General features: G+C 34.6%; 1 protein-coding gene across 2 annotated transcripts in view; it reads left to right on the forward strand.

Annotated features, from left to right (window-relative positions):
• The first annotated feature begins 958 nt into the window (after window positions 1-958).
• LOC105986289 (chromosome unknown open reading frame, human C10orf107) overlaps window positions 959-20,345 on the forward strand; it is a 102,966-nt gene continuing 83,579 nt past the window's right edge. The window contains exons 1-2 of one of the 2 annotated variants that reach the window (XM_013017115.1): window positions 959-1,047; window positions 12,413-12,522. In XM_013017115.1, coding sequence (XP_012872569.1) covers window positions 970-1,047; window positions 12,413-12,522 — 188 coding nt within the window. In that variant the 5' untranslated portion in view covers window positions 959-969. Of the gene's footprint in view, window positions 1,048-7,380; window positions 7,437-12,412; window positions 12,523-20,345 lie in introns of those variants that run through there. The other variant, XM_013017116.1, reaches the window with a different exon arrangement.

The following is a 20,345-nucleotide window of genomic DNA, read 5'->3' on the forward strand; positions in this document are numbered from 1 at the left end:
TGCTGGTCCTGGGGCTTGAACTCAGTGTCCTTGAGTTTTAATGAGCAAGACTAGTGTCCTGCCACTTGAGCCACAGCTACACTTTTGGTTTTCTTTGTTTGTTTGGTGTTTAAATGGAGAGAAGAGACTCACAGACTTTCCTACCTGAACTGGCTTTGAACAGAGATCTTCTGATCTCAGCCTCTGAAGTAGCTACCATTACAGGCATGAAACACCAATGCCCAGCTTAATATCTGATTTTTAAAAGTAAGCATTTTTTTCATAGCAACCTCCACAAATACAAGCCAAAGCATATTCCATTTTTAAAGGAAATACTGATCATCCAAAGAAGTGAACAGTATTCTTACTCTCAAAGACGGATGTCTTCTTTTTAAATGTTTTGTTACAGAAAATTCCAGACGTGCAAAAGTTGAAATAATATACTGATCCCACCTCTGTTCACAGGGTTGAGGTACCTTTCCCACATCCTCCCTCCTTCATTACTTTGGAGTACATCTCCGATTTCACATCATTTTCTTATACTGAAAACTTGGATATATTTCTGCAAAAGATAGGACCATTTTCCCCTCCTCTACACATGACCACAATACTGTCCTAAGACTGTTCCAAAAGAAAAACAAATAAGATCAAGTTTCTATCGACGGCAGGTCCAAGTTGATCTCACGTTCTATAAAAATGAATCTGTCATACATGATCAAAAAATGCGCAGGCCTAATTAATGCCTATGAGCATTCGCATATTGCCCAGTCCGAGGCCCTATGAACATACACTGGCTCATCAAAACGGCAATGTCTGCCTCTTTTCTAATCGGATGCCAGGATCTCTCCCCAGGCTCAGAGACTCGGCCGCGCTGTTCCCCCCAGGCCCCTGGCCCGGCGGAGGCGGTGGGCCTGGGAACCCCGGGACCTGAGATGCAGGCCCCACCCCGGTTGCCTAGGCGACGAGGGCTGGCTTCACTCCCGCGGCAGCATGGCGGCCACTTCGGTGGGGACGACTCCAGCGGGGACGACCCCCACGGGCCCGACCCCCGGAGGAAGCACGCCAGAGGTACGCCGCCCCTTTCCCGGCAGGTCCCAGTCTCTCCGCCTCCCAAAGCCTGGCCACTGCCGCGAGGGCCGCCGCTCAGACCAAGGCCTGCCCCGGTGTTGGGAGCTTGGCTGGCCTGGCAGGTGCTCTGCCTGGTGGGAGGTGGGGCTCGGGGCGGGGCAGGAACGGTATAGGGGTGGACAGAGCGGGTCCTGAGCCCCGTCTATGGCTCAACCCCCGCACCCCCAAGTCAGCCCTGGCTCCTGGGGCTCCCAGCAGTGATTATAAACTGTAACTTTGGAGACATTTGCGTTGGGCTGTGGCAAACCCAAACCACCTCACAACCGGGCACTTTCCCCTCAATTATTATTTTTTAAATAAACATGAAAAGCGAACTCAGGTTTTAAAATAGCCCTGTCCCATTTGGAAATCGCTACCAACTGTTCTGTAATGATCAGGGTACTAGTTGCTCAAAAGGTGACAATGAATAATAGCTACGCCCTGCTACTAGACTGAATGCTGCTAGAAACACCAGACCTTGGTGTTTCTGTTATTTTGACATTTCTCTAAATAAATAAATACAGGGTAGGAGACAGGACACAGGACAGGGTCTGCAAAATCTGTCTTCTGGCTGTGGCTTCCTTGTTCTTCATAACTTGTCTTTGGGAAAAATCACCCCTTAACTTCCATGATCTCCAGGAGCTTCCTCCCGTAAGGTAGATACCCCCTTTCAGGAATAGACTAGTGAGAACCCACTTTACTTAAACTTAATATCCTGAGATTTTTAACAAAGAGCACATCTGTCATCCCAGATAATTTTAAGTTTAAATTTCCACACTCTGAGTCTATCATATATTTTTTTCTAGGAATTTCCTTCTTCAGTTTTTTTTTTAAGATGCTAAAGGATGAATAATAATGTGTTAATTAACATTGCTTTGCTTAGCCTCCTTATTAGTCTAAACAACATGGGCAGAAGATAAGTATATTAGCTGCAATTGTATAAATGAGAAAATGCGAAAAGCCAATAATTTCATGCCTTGCTCTCAGACATGCAAACCCTTCCCAATACAGATCTCTCCCAGTTCCATATGCAGACTGCTAAGCCAAGCCAACTCTCATATGAGCCTTTTGAATAAAATTAGCATACATTAAATGCACATTTTAATGTGATAAACTGGCTTCTAAGCCAGTTACTCCCTTGTGATCGCTAATGTAAGTAATACAATTTCAAAAGTGGCATAGGAAATTTCCCAATTAAATTGCGTTATTTAAACATACATAAAAATTTATGAGCATATACAATTGTCAGTGTACACATACAAATACTTACCTAAGTAGACAATGACCTTTCTAAGAAGATTCTGGTCATTTGAGATCTAATAAGTCTGTGCTTACATTTAGGATACATGTGTGATGATGTAAAGAAGTATGCTCTAGGAAAAATCACATTTTTTTAAAATAAGGGATGAGTTAGGTGAATGAGCTACTTATACTTTAGATAATTATTCTTTTATGACTGTCAGCTTGCCCATTTGTTAAATTCTTAGAGGAGGGGGGATTCCTCATATGGTACAATTCCCAGACAGGACAGTTGACGCATAGAGTTGTGCATTGACTTAAATAGCAAATTCTGTCTAACATGCACTGGTTCTGAATCGGGGTTTTCAGGGTTTAGATGGAAAAGATGGTATGAATTTCTGGTAGTCCATTCTTTTGATTTTTTTCTTGTGTCTCTCTTTTTTTACATTTTTACATTTTTTACATTATTATCTTTAAGTAGTTGTACAAAGAAGTTCCCATTCTATGAAACAGTATATGAGTATATGAGTACAAAGTGTCTGACAACATTGTCACCCATCTCTCTTAACCCATCCCTTCCCTCACTTTTTTTTTAAAGTGAGATTGGGTGATTACATAAATTTCACGTATTTCACAGTATTGTTGAATAGTGATACTTAGAGTCACAGACACATTTTAACTTTCACAGGCAAGTTGACATTATCATGGTCTATACAGTTTGTGAATTCTTTGAGTTTTGACAATACAAGTTATTTTTTTCCATATCAGGTGATGTTTACATTTCTTTCCTTTTGCTTAGTGTGGGCGGTTCCCACTTACTCTGTTCCTTCTCCTGGCTTCCCTCTGTTGTGTGCATATATCTACCATATATATGGTCTAGAACATGGAGTCATTTAGCAATGATATGACAAAATGGGTGGCTGTCCTTTGTTTCTTGAGTCCTCCATTCCTTTGATTTTTACTTGAATATGAAATTCTTTCCAGATCTCCCTCCACCAAGAAATAGGTTCTTATGGTGTCTTTTCTAATAAATTCCATATCTAAATTGTTGTAGTAATAGACCATCTAGTCAACTGAGTCAGGCAATAGTGCAGTATTTCTTAACCTGCCAAATCTACCAGAAATAAACGTAAGCTTCCAATCATCTGAGGTTTCCCATTTGTTGGTGATAGCCAACACCTAGAATAAAAACAATTATCCTAATCACATAGAAGGCACTCAATAAATTGTTATAGCTAATTAAAGTCATAGGTGGTCTAAAAAATGCCAAGAGAAGTAGTTATTGTAGACTAAAATCTTTTCTGTGTGATACTGTGAACATGCAAACATGAGACACAGATCCAGAGAAGTATTTTTTTCAGTGACATTGCATCATAAATTTGCTTGCCAACTTTTTGAATTTTGCATTCCAGTTTCTTTAGTAATGTTGGACAAAATGCTTCCCCTTAAAATATAAGACTAAACCTTTGGCACTTATCTCTACGAATACATAAGAACAGAGAAAATGAAAGCAAATGTTTGCTGTATATTAGCCTACAAGTGAAACGTTTCTAAATATGTATTAGAATTCAGTGATCAGTGTTCTAGTTTGTTTATAAACTTTCTTAAAAGCTATAGAAATACTATGTGGTAAGTAGAATTATTTAGGGACTCCGCTGTATGTTTCAACTAAGAAGAAAATACAAATGATTATTTCCCATTTACTTCTGAATAATGCCTCTTCAAGAGCCATCATATCCCAAATACCCATAGTTGATAGATTTTTATTGCATTTGGGTCCTTATCAGGACAAGGATGATTGACGTCACTTGTCTTAGGGGTCATCAGCGTGTCTAGAAGAAATCTGCAGAACGTTTTCTCCTCATTAAGTGTTAGAAAGTAGGCCGTTCTCTGCTACTGGTAAGTTAGAGAAGAATCTTAGGGTCAATTTGAACTGTAAAAGGGTTTGGCACTTTCATTATCATTCAAGAAGTACCTATTGAAATGATGAATACCTCATCCTTTCAAAGTATGGAAGTGTTATAGTTGCATAGTTTACATCATTCTATATAGTATTGATATAACAGAATGTTAGGATATAGTGCTGACATTTATCAGACATTACCAAGACCTCTAGCAAATACCAGCTGTAGTTATGAAGACATTGACAACCGTTAGCTTGTCTGTCACTGGTCTTTGTTACTCTTTCTAAAAATGTCCTGGTCTTATGCTTTCTGTCTTTCCCTCAAGTGGTATCAAATAATCTTCCATTTCTTTCTAATATTTAAAATTTTTCAATTAATAATTATTATAAAGGCGATGTACAGTGGTGTTACAGTTACAAGAGTAACTTTTGAACAGTGTCACCCCTCCTTCATTCTATTTCCCCTCTCTACTTTCTGCCCCCAAAAGTTGCATAGTTCATTTCCAATATAGTGTCTAGTGGCTTTCACTGCTGAATTAGTTCACCCTCTTTCCCACCATTTCTGTGATTCTTCTTCCTCTCCCTAAATCGGATAAATTTACATACAAGACAAAGGGTACTATTTTTAAAGAACCAGTATAAAGTATCAATATGGAATCTGGCACCCAAATACAAATATTGCCATCCTTTAACCAAATCCTCAAAAATTCAAGAAAATTTAGAGCATTTACATGACACTTATACAAATAACTTATTTTAAACGTGTATGCAATTGATAAAGGTCTTACCATGTCATTCTCTTTTGCTCAACTTGCAACTTCACCCTCTGTGAACCAGGTGGACACTTGTTTTTGAGCTGACTTTGTTGGGAGTTTAGGCTTGAAGCAAACTAATTTTTCCCCATTTCCCTTTGCCTTTCATCAGATATTATGTATTCAGTTGGACTGCTTCTATTGTTAGTGTATATAGTTATACCCAATTGTTTCACTGATATTTCTATCACTTTTATAATATATTATGATCAAATTCATCCTTTTAGTTCTCTTTCTTCCCCTCTTTTCTCTCAATTTTCAACAATTTCATAACATTTCATTGTTCTGATATCATGCATACAATATGAAATACATCAATCATATGCACCCATTCTTAAAGTCTGACTGGAAATAATAATGAAACTCTTTGTTATTTTAAGTTTTATTTTTGTTTAAACTAAGAGTTTGACAAGACTTAATTTTTGATAAATGTATTTTGTATATTTGAAATGAAGATCAAATTTTGTTTCCTCCTAGCAGTAAATCATAATTGTCAGGCTTATTTGATGAATAAACCATCACTTCTCTTTTCCATTGAAAATGCATTGACTGTTGCTATTACATTGTTCACATATATAAAAACAAGCACAAAGATGGCTAAACATGGATGAGAGTAAAGAATTCCGGATGTACATGTGTTTAAATACATATTACAAATGTAGAAACACATGAATGTATATAACTTATGTGTATATAATTAATTTTGGGATCCTCTATTCTTTCCCATTGCCTAGTTGATCCACTCTTGTATCAATATTATACCACATTTATGTTAGCTTTAATATCTAACGTGGAAAGGCCCATATGTTTATTTTTCTTTTTTCCAAATGTATTTATCCTCCCATAAGGACTTAAAAGCTTTCTTGTATAGTTTTAGAACAATCTTATTGAGATTTGAGATTGTCAAATTGTATTGTATTTATAATACAATTGTATTGTCATTCTATTATATTTACAATATGGTAGAGTATTTCATTTTTAAATGTGAAAGTTTCTAATAAATTTATCAATTCTTGAAATTTGGATAAAGTTTTATGATTTTATATAGGTTTTAAGCTTTCCTTATATTTAAAACCGAATGTAATTTAATCAAATTTTTACTACTATTTTTTAATTGGTTTGTTAGAGAGAGAGAAAAGCAATGGGCATTTATACACTTGTGTTATATGTAACTATTTTAATAAATGCATTATTAATTCAAATCATTTAACACAATATTAGCTTTCATAAGTATATAATCATATATTAATCTTCAGAAAAGCTTTTTCTTATTGCCTTATTTCTAATATTTAAGCCACAGACTTAATTTTCTTAATCATAGTCTTATTTTAGTTCTTAGTTTTTATAAGAATGACTATTGCTTCATGTAATGTGATATTTGCTGTTGATTCTGGCAAATGGTCTCTTTTAAATTTAACTCATTTTTCTATTTATATTTTCCAAGAATTTGCTGCATAGTTTACACAGCGCTGTCTCAGCATTTATTTATGTAATCAAAAATTTGTATGATTTAAATTGACATAAAATTATGTTAAGGCTCTTAATGATGAGCCATCCTTTATTTCTAGATTAATCTTATTTCTGTGAATTAGTCCTATTTTGGCATAATGATAATGAATTATTCTTTAATATACTACTATATCTAACTTTCCAAAATACATTTTAATTATACTTTTTGCATCTAATTCACTAGTGCTTTGAGTTTATAGTATCTTCTTGTTCAGAGTTTCATTTGTTAGCTCTTCTGGGTTCTTAGTGATGAACTTTCCACAAAATATGACACTAATAGAGAACTTGTGTGCTTTTAGTTCCACAGTACTTCAAATATAATACCATCTGGACTAGTGATGTTAAAAAAGCAAACTCCCATTTAGTTCATGTTTAGTCAGGTCATTTGGTAACTTACTAAGAAGTCTTGCATTTCAGTGAAATTTTAAAAAGTATTGACAGTGTGACATATATATATATATATATATATATATATATATATATTTGCTTGCATTTTCTTTAATCACATTTGTCAAAGACCTGATTGTTTCATTTATATATATTGAGTATTACTGATTCTTCTCTTACCTCAGGTGCCAATATGGCATATTCAGGCATTGTGCTGTAGTTTATTTGTTTTTAGACTAGAAAACAAAAGCCACTCAAAACTTGGCATTTGTACACAAGCCTATGTTCCCGGGGCTAGGAGACCCTTCTTTACTATCAAATGAAATCCATTTTCATTCTTTTCTGATAAGCATTTATTAAGATTTTTTTCTGTCCTAAAACATGAAAAGTGGTAGATGCAAACATACTCCCTGAAGCTTATATATTAGGAAGAAAACGGACACAGAAACGTGGAATGTTTAGATATTGGAGGGAAGAGAAATCAGAGAAAAGATTATCAGGTAAGTAATACCAGGCTTAAAATTTTATTGCTCTTGGAATAGCTGCTCCAGTCCACCTGGTGGTGGATTAAGATGAAATGGTGATGTCATTTAGCTTACATAGTTATCTATTGGAGATACAATTTCACAGAGAAAGCATCAATTACACATCCGAGGTTATTCTAGCTTCTTTGTGAATTTTCTATGTATCTTTAGTTTTTACAAAGCAAAATGTGTGCGATGAAAGATCAGAGAGGTTTTTAGCTACCTAACATTCTTTCTAATGTGAAGCACAGTAGAAACACACTAAAAAAAAAAAGCATGATTTTAAAATAGATCCAGGAATATAATTGAAAACAAAAACCCAGAGGAAAACTCTACTAAAAGATGATTATCTTAATCCTGCAAGTTTTAGTAAAAAAAAAAAGTAGAACTAATATTAGACAACTTAGCTAGAATTATTATTGTCCAAAAAGTTAAGATTCTTATGTTCTCTTTTATATAGTTCCTGTGTGACCTACTTTCTTTCTATCTAGAGAGTTTTCAAATCAAATCAATTGTGCCAAATGTCTGTATAATTCACTTTTCAGGTGTATATTTATTTATTATTAGTAATGACAATTTTATTTGCACTAACGCATATAAAATGATTTTTATATGACTCCAAACCTCCAAATCACTTGGCATACATTATAAAATTAATTAGTAGTCAGTCTATCGTGAGATTCTGGGTTCCTCTAAGTCCTGAGGTTTTCCTCAGACCCTTCCAGGTAATAGTGTCATCCGTTGATGAAGATGAGTCTAGGCAGTCACTTAACAATGGATGTTGACATGCCAGGATCTGCAGAACTCTAAAAAGAAGTGAAAGACAGTCTGCCTCAGGAATTTATAATCTAATGGGATTGACAGCATAGCAATAATTACTTTTCATTGTTAATAAAAAATGTGTGTTATCAAAACACATTTAAACAAACACATTGCCATATATTAGGAAACAAAATACGGTCACATAAAAACTGAGTGATATAGATAAGTATTCATTTTTTGTTTTTATTTTCCTTTCATGCAATTGTTTCTATCGTATTTATAAGATGATTTCTATGTTGCTTTGTATGTCCCTCCCCCACAGTATAACCCATACTTTCACTGTTTTTGATGTTGGTATAATTTGTGCAGGGGAAGGGAAAAAACAAATCGTTTAACTAGGGATGCAGGTGGACCTATTGCAACAATGAAATGTACAAGTCATTATGTTGAAAAACAAACTTAACAACTTTGGAGGGGATTGTGGGGAGGATCAGGTGGTGGGGGAGGAGAGGAGTATGGGAAGGGTTGGGAAGGGGACACAAAGAGGAGGCAACAATGCTTGATAAGAAATGTACTCGTTATCTTGCTCATGTAATTGTAACTCCTCTGTACAGTATTCTCACAATTAAAAGAGAGAGAGAGAGAAAGAAAAGAGAAAAAAACTGAGGGATATGATTCAATTTATATCGGAGTGCCCAGCTGGTGCAAAGTACTACAATAAGAAATAAAATATTTTCCCTAAGGAGTTAATCTAACCCTATGACCTTGTTTAGTTTAATTTGTCCATCATAGATCACAAAAAGGATGTTTTATAATAAGATAGCATATTTTATTTTTACACTAAGACTTTTTAAATAAAAAATGCAATAACTGAATACTAACTTGCAAAGATTACAATTCCTATCCTCTCTATGCTACTAACCATTACTAATAAATGTTAGCTTTGAGATTTTTTTTCTACTGAAATTAGAAAAGTTTAGTGTATTATCTGGCAAATGGTAACAAAGCATATTTTTACTGCTCTCATTTATTGGAGTCCATTTACTGGACTCCAATAATTATTATTATTTGATGAATTAAAATATTTCCCCCTTTTGCACTCCAGATCTTGCTCTCCTTGATTTTTGTGCAGCTGCTATTGTCGCTTGCTTATTTCATAGCCTCCCCTTCTGCCTCCTATTCACATCTCTTCTCTTCCTGCTCTGGCTTTGGGCAATATCACCCTTTCCCACACTTACATTTGACTCCTAAGCCAAGATGTTTCAAACTGACTTGACTCCAGCATTTCTAATTAACTTCTAAATATTTCATGCTTACTGTGCATGTTCCAACCTAAAATCTAATATTGAAATTGAACTCAACATTTTGCCTTTGTAAAGCCATCATCCTCTCCTAACTTCATTTCTACTGATGGAAGAAGGGTGCCATGTAGAATTGTGGAGGATGCGCTCTGAAGAGGAGCGCTGGGCTGCAGAGTTAGTAGGAGCTGAAATTAGTTGTTTCGGCCAAGGGAGAAGCCTTTTTACTACTTCCTTCAACCTGAACAGCTTCTGTCTAACCCTCAGAGGTGGAATAGGTGTCATGAGTGAGAAACACCAATATTTCTTCAAGTTACCTACATCAAAAACCCAGAATCTGCATTCATCCCTCTTTTAATCCCTCTCTGATATCAAATGCTATAAATACCTCCTTTCTTCCCATCCAAACAGCCAGGAGGACAGTGCCATCGAGTGTTTCATCTCTTGCTATTATAATTAACTCTCCTCATTTTAACTCATTTAACTCTTCCTGTTTTTTTTTCCTCTGCTCCTACTTTTCTTTACCCTGCAATATATTACCTTTCCCTAAAGCATATTTTCATTTTATCATTTCACTGCTCTGAAACTTCATGGGTTCCTTATTACTTGTTTTATTAAGAAAAAAATCCCTAGCTTGTCATTCTTCAACTAGTCAAAGCTTAAAAATATTTATGGTCCCTTGCACAATATCTTACAGTTTTTAAGCACCCAATACATATTTTTGGCTCATTAAATTTAAGATCTCCCAGAATGTTCCTGGTCCTCATTGCCTACCAAGTACAACTGATCCCAAACCCCTGTCCTCAGCACCTCTCTGAACTGTTTGATATTTCTTCAAACAATCTTTTACTGTTTTGTCCATTGATTCATTCACTTAGGCCATTATCCACAACCACTGCTGAAAAAAAAAATCATCCATGGACCTCCTCTCTATAAACTTTACCTGGCCTGCCCTGTCCTTGTCTCTTTTGGACTGAATACTCCATTAACCATGAGTCATTTATTGTTTTTTTTTTAACTTTGGTCACCCTTATTATGTTCCTCTCACTAAAGTGTTTGAGGTCAGTATGTTTTTCTTATTTGTCTTTTCTTCCTCTTGGGCCACGGCGTTCAAAGAGGAATGTTGAATAATAAACATATGTTGAATTATAAGACATCACCCAGTTTTATATTTGGTCAAAGGACAGACTGGTTATCTGATTTTTTCCAGTGGAGATGTACCAATAAATAATACTGGAAAAACAAAATGTCTAAAGAACCGTATACATAAAATATACTTAGAATTCAAGAAATTAAACTTCCCCAAAACAAAAAACCTCAAAGAAACAACAACCCAATAAATAAATGGCTAAACACTTAAAGAGAGACTTCTCAGAAGAAATAAGAATGGGCAATAGACACAAGAAAAGATGTTCAAAATCTCTGGCCATAAAATAAATGCAAATCAAAACAGCACTGAGATTCTACTTCACCCTAGTTAGAATGGCCATTATCATGAAAACTAACAGTAACCGATGCTGATGGGGATGTGGCCAAAAGGGAATGCTACTACACTCTTGGTGGGAACATAAACTTGAAAAGCAATATGGAGATTCCTCAAAAGACTACACATAGAGCTTCCCTATGACCCAGCAATCCCACTCCTGGACATTTATTCAAATGACTACAAACCAGGCCACACTCAAGCCACCAGCTCAACCATTTTCATTGCCATATTGTTTACCATAGCCAAGATATGGAATCAACTCAAATGCCCCTCAGTGGATGAATGGATTAAGAAAATGTGGTATATATACACAATGGAATTTTATGCTTCCATCAGAAAGACTGTCATAGCCCATTTATAAGGACATGGAAAGACCTGGAGAAAAATTATACTAAGTGAAGTAAGCCAGTCCCAAAGATACATAGGCTCCATGGTTTCCTTCATTTTTAATAATTAAAATGTGCCTATAAATCTACAAGTAAACCTAATGGATAGTAAAAGACAAATAATTACACTTCGACTTGATTAATTAAACAACACTCTAAATATTCACATAGTGAGAACAGAGGATATTCTTAGGAGAGGATCACAAGAGCTCAATAGCTGTATGCATATAATCATATAAAATGATGATTATCAAAATGAACTGCAAGAAATGGAATCAAGAGGTTTCTATTGTACTGTTGGTATTTCCTTGTTTTCCTTTTTTCTTTGGTATATTCCATTCTGTTTCTGGTTTTTTTTTTTATTTCTGTACCCTTTCTGTATAGTTTATCTGATTTGAGGAAGAAAAGTGAATGGCGGGACAAAGGGTGAACTAATTCAGGAGTGAAACTCACTAGGCATTATGTTGGAAATGAACCATTCAACTTGGAGAATGGTGGTGGTGGGGAGTTAGGAGGAGAAAAACTGGGAGAGAATGAGAGAGGGGGTGAGACTGTTCAAAAGAAAATATACTTATGGGCTGGGAAGGTAGCTCAGCAGTAAAGTGCTTGCCTTGCATACATGAGGCCCTGGGTTCAATTCCTCAGCACCACATAAGGCAGAAAATGCCGGAAGTGGCATAGTGGCTCAAGTGGTAGAGTGGTAGCCTTGAGCTGAGGAACTGAGGGACAGCGCCCAGGCCCAATGTTCAGGCCCCACAATTGGCCAAAAATAAATAAATAAATAATTTCTTTTAAAAAGAAAAAGAAAATATACTTATTGCCTGACTTGTGAAACTGTAACCCCTCTGTATATCACCTTAAGTCTTGAAATGAATTCCAAAAAGTGGGGAAAAACTATCTAATTATTTGTTTTAAAATATTTTTCTGACAGCAACTAACCCATAGAAAGATGCATTTTTATATAATCAGGTTTCATATGTAAAACATATGATTGAATAACTCATTCTATTTTTTTTATAGAAAGATGCTTCATCTGAGGAGGAAGGAGAATTTTTGTCTTCAGATTTTCTTTCAATTGAGCAGATCACAAATTTGCTAGCTGAGGACATTGGAGCAGATGGAATTCATGAGTAAGCACTTTATTAGCTCAGACACACATAGATCAGTTCTAGATTTTTATCTATAAAGGACCACAGTGGATAATTTTACCTATTAAAGCTTTTTTTCAAAAAATGTATTATTATATTGTGCACTGAAATATATTCAGATTCTGGAATACCAAAATTAAAATATACTTGATTTTTTTTTTTACTGCTTGGCAGTTTTCTTTATGAAAGAAATACATGACAAATCAACCTGTTACTATTAACCAAGAATAAGGTTTATTGTTAAAATCAGGCATTAGCATATTCTGCTTCTTTGTTTTTACTTTTTTCTTTCCTTCATGAGAAATTCAATATTTGCAACCATCAAGGGCTATCTTCAATATTGCTAGTCAATGCATTTTATGATTTGGTGAATCCCAAATGTTAGCTAGCTACCTGTTATTTTTTTCAGAAATGATACTCTAAATATTCTGGTTGCATATATGTTGCTTAAAATGTAAATATGACCACATATATAGGCAATGATTCTAACATATATACCCTCACTCTTTAGACCAATTATTTTTCCAGCAAGTCACTTATATATAAAATATTAGCCAAATATAATTAAACAAGACAATTTTTAAAAGATATCTTAAGTTATTGCCTATTGTTAAAATTATCACCCTTGAAAATGGAAGCTGATTGGCCATACTCTGTGGAAAGGGAGGTTGTTGCAATGTGCTAAACCACAGTGCCTGTGTCTACTCTCTCGGCTACTGCTCAAGACACAGGAAGATGTCTTGTCCCATAATGGACTAATAGAAAATGACTCTGTCAGTGGTTATCACTGCAAATCTTACAAATTTCATGGAATACAGGTGATTTATTATCGAGAAGGAACTATGACAGATTTCTTGGTAGAAGAAAAAAAATCTAAGAAAAGACTTATCAAGAGCAGATAAATAACCCTGACAGCCCTTCTTCTAAGATGCTCTTTACTTCCACTGCTCTCAGACTCTGCTAAGAATTAAAGATCTGTAATTTGGCCATCCTGCCTATTGTCTGCATCTTTACAAGCCTTAGTTGCCAAATTAAAATTTCCCCAGATGTCAAACAAATAGCTTGTGATAAATTTACCATTTATTTAGGAATGAATGTTTATTGGGAATTCTGAATCTTAATGTAAGAGCTGATTTTTAAAAATGAGTTAATTGTGCTGGTATCATTGGTTATTTTTTTTATTTTTCCATTTGTAGACAATCTCAAATGTCACTGATCATTGCAATGGGAAAGAGTAATAATAATTTTGCAAGGCAAAATAATTTTAACCTAATACTAGGCAAATACAATGCAAATTACAGATATTGATAGTTTATAATAATTATTTGTATTGGATATTAAATACAAAATATTATATTAAACGCAATTAGTATTAAATGAAGGAGGTTGCCTTCAAGAATCATGCGTGTACTGCTGCATATCCCACTTTAGGTAACTTTTTTAAAAATTCTTTTCTTTCTTTCTTCTTCTTCCTGTATTTTTTGGTTTGGGGATTGTTTTGTTTTTGTTCTTTTTAGGCTTGGGTTGTTTTTGTTTTTGTTCTTTTTTGGTCATTGGCTCTGTGTTGTTAAATATCTAAATTCTGGAAATCTTTATGGGGGAGGCCTTGTACAAATAAATACTACATAAGGAAATGCAGCAGTGAGTAATATAAAAATAGTTGGGTTTAATAGCAGGCTGACTTTTTCAACTGTCTTGATGTATAATCACCTAAAGCAATTTGGAATTATAGGATATCCTTGAATAAGTTGCATCACTAAAAATGATGAGTATTATGAGCCACTTCTTTGTGATTTTTTTGTGTTTTTTATGATTTTTGTAATAGCAACCCTGAAATATTTTCAATCAGTTACTTCCAAATTAACATAGCAATATTGTAGATAGGAATTATGTAATTTTCAAAATGACAAATACCAATTATTCTGTCATCAAGTGATAGAAGTACACCAAAGCTGTTCTATATACAAAGCATAATCTTATCTAAATAAATCATCAGAAATCAGCTCATTACCTCTTAAAACTAAGAATTATTCTCCCTGAAAGGAGCCAATCAAATGAATCATTAAAGTATCATCTAGCACATTTTTGGAATACACTTTAAACAAAGTTAGATGTTTAAGTATACTTCTTATGATCTCTTAGCTGCTTGCTATCAATCATAATTTCTTCAATTAGAATTTTTCCAGATCTTTAAAAAATATGGGGAATAAATTAAAAATAAACTAAATTAAAAACAAAAACTAACCCAGAATCATCTTTTAACAATCTTTCTATGGCTGAGAGCCTCTATTCCCTTTGTAGCATTTAAAAGGCTTATTTCTGCCAGTCATCAGACTCAGGAAGTCAAGTGTACTCCAACTTCAGAAACACAATGTGAATGTTTTATGTAAAATCTTGAAGGGAAAGGTAGCTAGGCCGATCCCCTGTCTCAATCACTGTCTGTCCCAGTTCAGCCTTAGACATTCTCCTTGCCATCCCTCAGAATGCAGCTTTGGCCATCTCTCTCCCTCTCCCTTGTCCCATTTCTCTTATGTCTGGAAAAAAAAAGTTTTCACATTTTTCTGGTAATTGCAAAGAAACTTTGCTTTCAAGTTATAGCAGTATCTTGCTCCAAATGACTCCCTGCCTAATATCCTTTGTAGCAAGCAAAATGACTGGGCAAAGGCTGGAGATATTGTTAAATTCTGTGGTTCAGATTAAAGGGGAAAATTCAAATGGTACTAGGGAAAATGGTGGAGAGGGTGCCAAGGGACCAGAAGTAGTGGAAGGTCAAAAAGATTCATTTAAGCATCATTAAACACAAATATCAAAAGTAAAGAGCAAAGAACATACACAAATAGTCAGGTCAGATATTTAATTAGCAAAATGTAGCATGCAGAGAGCAGATGAAGAGAAACTTAAAAGGAAAACTAACTGCTAGAAACAGGAGAAAATGTTACACAAAGACTGGTAAAGAAGGCTCTGATACCACAAAACATATCAAGATGATAAAATATGTAAATAAGAAACTTTTAGAAAGAAACAGGCTACTAACAATAAAGAATAAAACTAATGAAATTCTTATCTTGGTGAAAATTGAGTCAGTAACAAGAGACATACAATTAAGCGAAATTAGAAGTTGTTAGAATATACATTTGATGTAATTATTCAGATAAAATTAAATTTCCAAAAATAAGAGCTGTTTTAGTCCAACAAAACTTCAGATATCTTCTTATAGCTAGAAGAAACTCACCCAAAAAGGAACATCCTAAGAAAGACTTCCATCTTTTTTTCCTTAGCAATGTTAGACAGCAGAAATAAAAGGAATGAAAAGTCGTCAAAATTTAGGGAGACAAAAATAAGATGATTCCATGCTGATTGCCAGCGGCTTATGTTGAAAGCCAGCCCAAGAAGAAATGTCTGCAAGACTCTATGTCAGAGCAAAAACAAAACAAACCAAACAATAATGCCAAAAGCAGGACTTGAGGTGTGTTTCAAATGATAAAATACCATCAGAGCAACCGAACACACACACACACACACACACACACACACACACACACACACACACACACAGAGCAGATCATTTGGTAATTCCAGAATAAAATAACAATGTGAGCCGGGTGTCGGTGGCTCATGCCCAGGCAGGAAAGTCTGTGAGACTCTTATCTCCAATAAACCACTAGAAAACCAGAAGTAGTGCTGTGGCTCAAGCAATAGAGCATTAGTCTTGAGCTGAAGAGCTGAGGGACAGTGCCCAAGCCCAGAGTTCAAGCCACACAACTGACCAAAATAATAATAATAATAATGTGGATTTTTTATTATGGTGACAAGAAGCCATATTATAAGTAATAGCTCAGAAAAGACAGCTTTCATCTGGTTTATCTTACTGAAAAATCTACCTATTAATCCAGCTGAAAGACTAATGAATTCATGGGTGAATTATGAATAATAATAATGGTAAAACTGCCAATACAAAACTGTGATATAAAAGTCTTGCCATGAAACTCATTTTAAGTTAAAATGAAGTCTAGTATGATCATGACAACTTGAAACAACTATTCTAGAACTGTTCTGTTAAAGTGGGTGTGCACATGAGGAAAAAATTAATTTACTCCTCTCACCAAAATAAAACTGAATTTCAAAATGCTTTTTAAAAATTGTACCGCAAACATAAAAGGGTTGGCCTGGCACCAGTTAACTTATGCCTTTAATCCGAGCTCTTCAGGAGGCTGAGACCCTGGGGAACACAGCTTCAAGCCAGCCTGGGCAGGAAAGATTCTTATCTTCAATTAACCACACCAGAAAGCTAGAAGTAGAACTGTGGTTCAAGTGATAGAACACCAGCCACAAGCAAAAACGCTAAGGGACTGTGCTGAGGCCTTGATTTTAAGCCCTAGTTCCAGCACATTTAATTAATTAACTAATTTATTAATTAACTTTAATGTAAAGCGATATTATTCCCAATTATATAGAAGCTCTAAGAAGTTATTTTAAATTCATTTGTGGGACAGTGCTGAGGTTTGAACTTAAGGACTTGTTCTCTCACTTAGTTTTCTTGTTTAGGGCAGGTACTCAACCATTTTAGCCTTCATTCTAGCAAAATGCTAGAATGATACTGTCTCTCAGATGTTTCTTTCCAGGTTGGATTTGAACTGTCATCCTCCATATCTTGGCCTTCTGAATAGTTCAGGTTGTGTAAGTGCCTGGCTAGAAATTTATCTTTAAAAGTAAGAAAACACACAAAAAAGTCCATTGTAATGAATATGCCAAAATTGCATAAGATCGTTATTTTTACAGTAAATTAATAAATATTAAAATTATGGACAAAATCCAAACTATACTGGAATGTGAAAAAATGGAGCTTTTGTGTGATATTAAAAGGACATTTATTTGGCACCACCTTTCTGGAGGGAACTTTAGAAATACATTTTATATGCCAAATATAACCTAGCAATCCCAATTTTAAAAATTTATTGCAGAAGATCACTGGAGTTTTGGAAAGATCTTAATCATTTTTTCCTTACTCTAGCTTCTTAACCAATGGAGAATATTGAAGCTCATTTGGGAATATGTAGTCCTAAAATATATTTAGCATTATTTAGAGCTCTCTTTCTAACTGGAAAGACTAGCAAGTATGTGAGGGTTTTCAATTTCTACCTCCCTCCTACAATTTGAATACTTTTCTCCTTTATATTTATGGCAAACTTCTTTCTAGTTTTGTTTTCTCAATTTATTCTTTTGTATGTTTTTTATTGTAAAAAATACTGTACAGAGGGGTTACAGTTACATGAGCAAGATAATGAGTACATTTCCTATCGAGCATTGTCGCCTCCTCCTTTGTAATGTTGTTGTTGGTCATGCTGCAGTTTGTATTTTATGGTCTGTTTAATAGATTAATTTATTGGTCTTTTTCTTTTTGATTTGAATTTAGGGGAATGTACTTAAGAAATTGTGTCCAAATGTGACAAATATATGTTTCTATTTTTTTAATCATACTATTGAATATTAGTCGTTCAGTCTTAGTCCAGTTGGATTTTATTTCAGTGTATTGGATAGATAGAAATTTTTCCCATATAGATAAAGAGTCCTCACAGCACTGTTGATTTCACATTCCCCTTACTGATGTGAAATACTATCTATCTTGTATAGCAAGCTCTCATGAATATTGAGCCAGTTTCCTACCTGTTCCATGGCCCACTTATTTATTCCATAACAAGGCCGCACTTTTTTACTTTCTTTTAAGATTAAATAATATAGTACATGAAATACTAAAAAATGATGCTTAAAGTTAACCTTTGAAAAAAAACACTTTTGCTAAATAATGTCCAATGTAAATTAAAGATGCTGGGCTGGTAGAGTAAACAGAGTAGAGTAAACTCTACCACTAATAGACTAAACCTACCACTGTGACTATAAGGGACTGAATCTATCAATTTTGTTGTCTATTTGACAAAATATATTAAAAGGTATAGTTACAGATAACAGTAAAAAAATTGTATTAATTTAAAAAACAAATTCTGCACACAACCATGAACACATGCACAAACACACACACACACACACACACACACATACACACACACACACACTGATACTGATGATGATACTATCCAAGCCTCTTTAACTCAAACAACTTTGATATCAGCTTAGTTCTGAATTTCCTAATATGTGACATATAATTTCTCTAACTGATACATAAGTGTTATAAGATGGCTTCTTATTTAGTTTGTCTTATTTTTGTTCACCAAAAGGAAGTAAGCCACATATTTAGTTGTAAATTAATTTTAAAATCTAGAAATGGGCCTATCACTGAAAAATAATTCTTACAGATAATACTTGCATACTGAGTGGTACCATTGGGTATTATTGTAAAGGGCTTAGATTATAGAGATTGCACAGGAAAACCACATCTCAGTTTTGACTTTGAAATTGACTCTGTTATCAGTGATAGGGATATTGGAAAGTTGACTAACCACATACCAATTTAAGCTTTATTTGTTCCCAAACATGTTTGATTCTCCTGGACATAGCGTTTTGATCCTGTAACTTGGTTTAATTTTATGACTAATGAGGACTATCTTTAGGGAGATAATGATATGTGTAGTCACACACATCTTCCTCCCTTCCTTTCCCTCAGAAGGGACAAGGAAATACCAATTGTACATTTGTCAAAACAGTGAGAATGCTGAAAACCAAAACCAGGAAGTTTGAAAATGATTTCCACACTCATAGACCATGCAGAAGTGTAGGAGGAAATATAAAAAAGATATATACACTTGCAGATCTTTGAATGAGCTAAAATTATACTTGTTCTCCTAGGAAGAAACCTCTAAAATGCCAGACTAAGTACCTGTAGTAGCATTTGCAAGACCAAAGTATATAGACTGGTAGCAGATACATTTTGTACCTCAGGAAGTAGACAGTTTATGTAATAGCAAAACAGAACCCACCTATAATTTTCTTCATTTTTCCCAAGTAATAAAATAATAATAATAAATGCTATAATAATGGACAGAAAAGTTCTGCAAACAGAAAATGACTACTAGTTTGTAACATAAGCAGGTCTTCACCTCCAAAGGATTACTTGAAAGTAGCTGCCTAAGAACAAACATGATTTTTTTCAAAGATGCGTAAAATGCAAAGAATATGCATAAAAAACCCAATGTAAGCTGAGCACTAGTGGCACATTCCTGTAATCCTAGTTACTCAGGAAGCTGATATTTGAGAACCATAGTTCAAACAGGAAGGAGACTCCACTAAACTATTCAGAAAAAAACTGCAAGTGGTGCTGTGGTTTAAGTTGTAGAGGGCTGGCATTGCTCAGGAACAGCACCCAGGCTCCAAGTTCAAGCCCCAGCACTAGCTAAAAGAAAAAAAATCAGTGCAAGGATATAAAACATGAGAGGATGAATGGGAAAGAGAAATAGCAAATCAAGAAATTCATCAGAAAGAACCATGAGCTGACAAAAACCATTACAAAATACTTTATACTGAATTTTAAAACCTTATGAAGCAATCATAAGAACATAAAACAAATATAAAAGCTCAAGAAGAAATAACAGAGAAATAAAAAGTTATAAAACATTAAATTGACAGATCTTTCATATGGAATTTGAGGTGAAATACATATCAACCCAAGGGAGGGATAGCTAGCTGTGCTAAGGGACAGAAAGGATTATTACAAAAATACACAAAATGGAAGTAAATTATTTTAAGATATGTAATAATGATTTTTTAAATAGTGACATTAAAATTAATATAACATACATACCTGGAATGCTTAAAGAAAAAAACTGCAATTAGATACATAATAATCTAGTTTC

This window comes from Dipodomys ordii, unplaced genomic scaffold, assembly GCF_000151885.1.
Source record: "Dipodomys ordii isolate 6190 unplaced genomic scaffold, Dord_2.0 Scaffold34, whole genome shotgun sequence".
Classification (NCBI taxonomy): Eukaryota; Metazoa; Chordata; class Mammalia; order Rodentia; family Heteromyidae; genus Dipodomys; species Dipodomys ordii.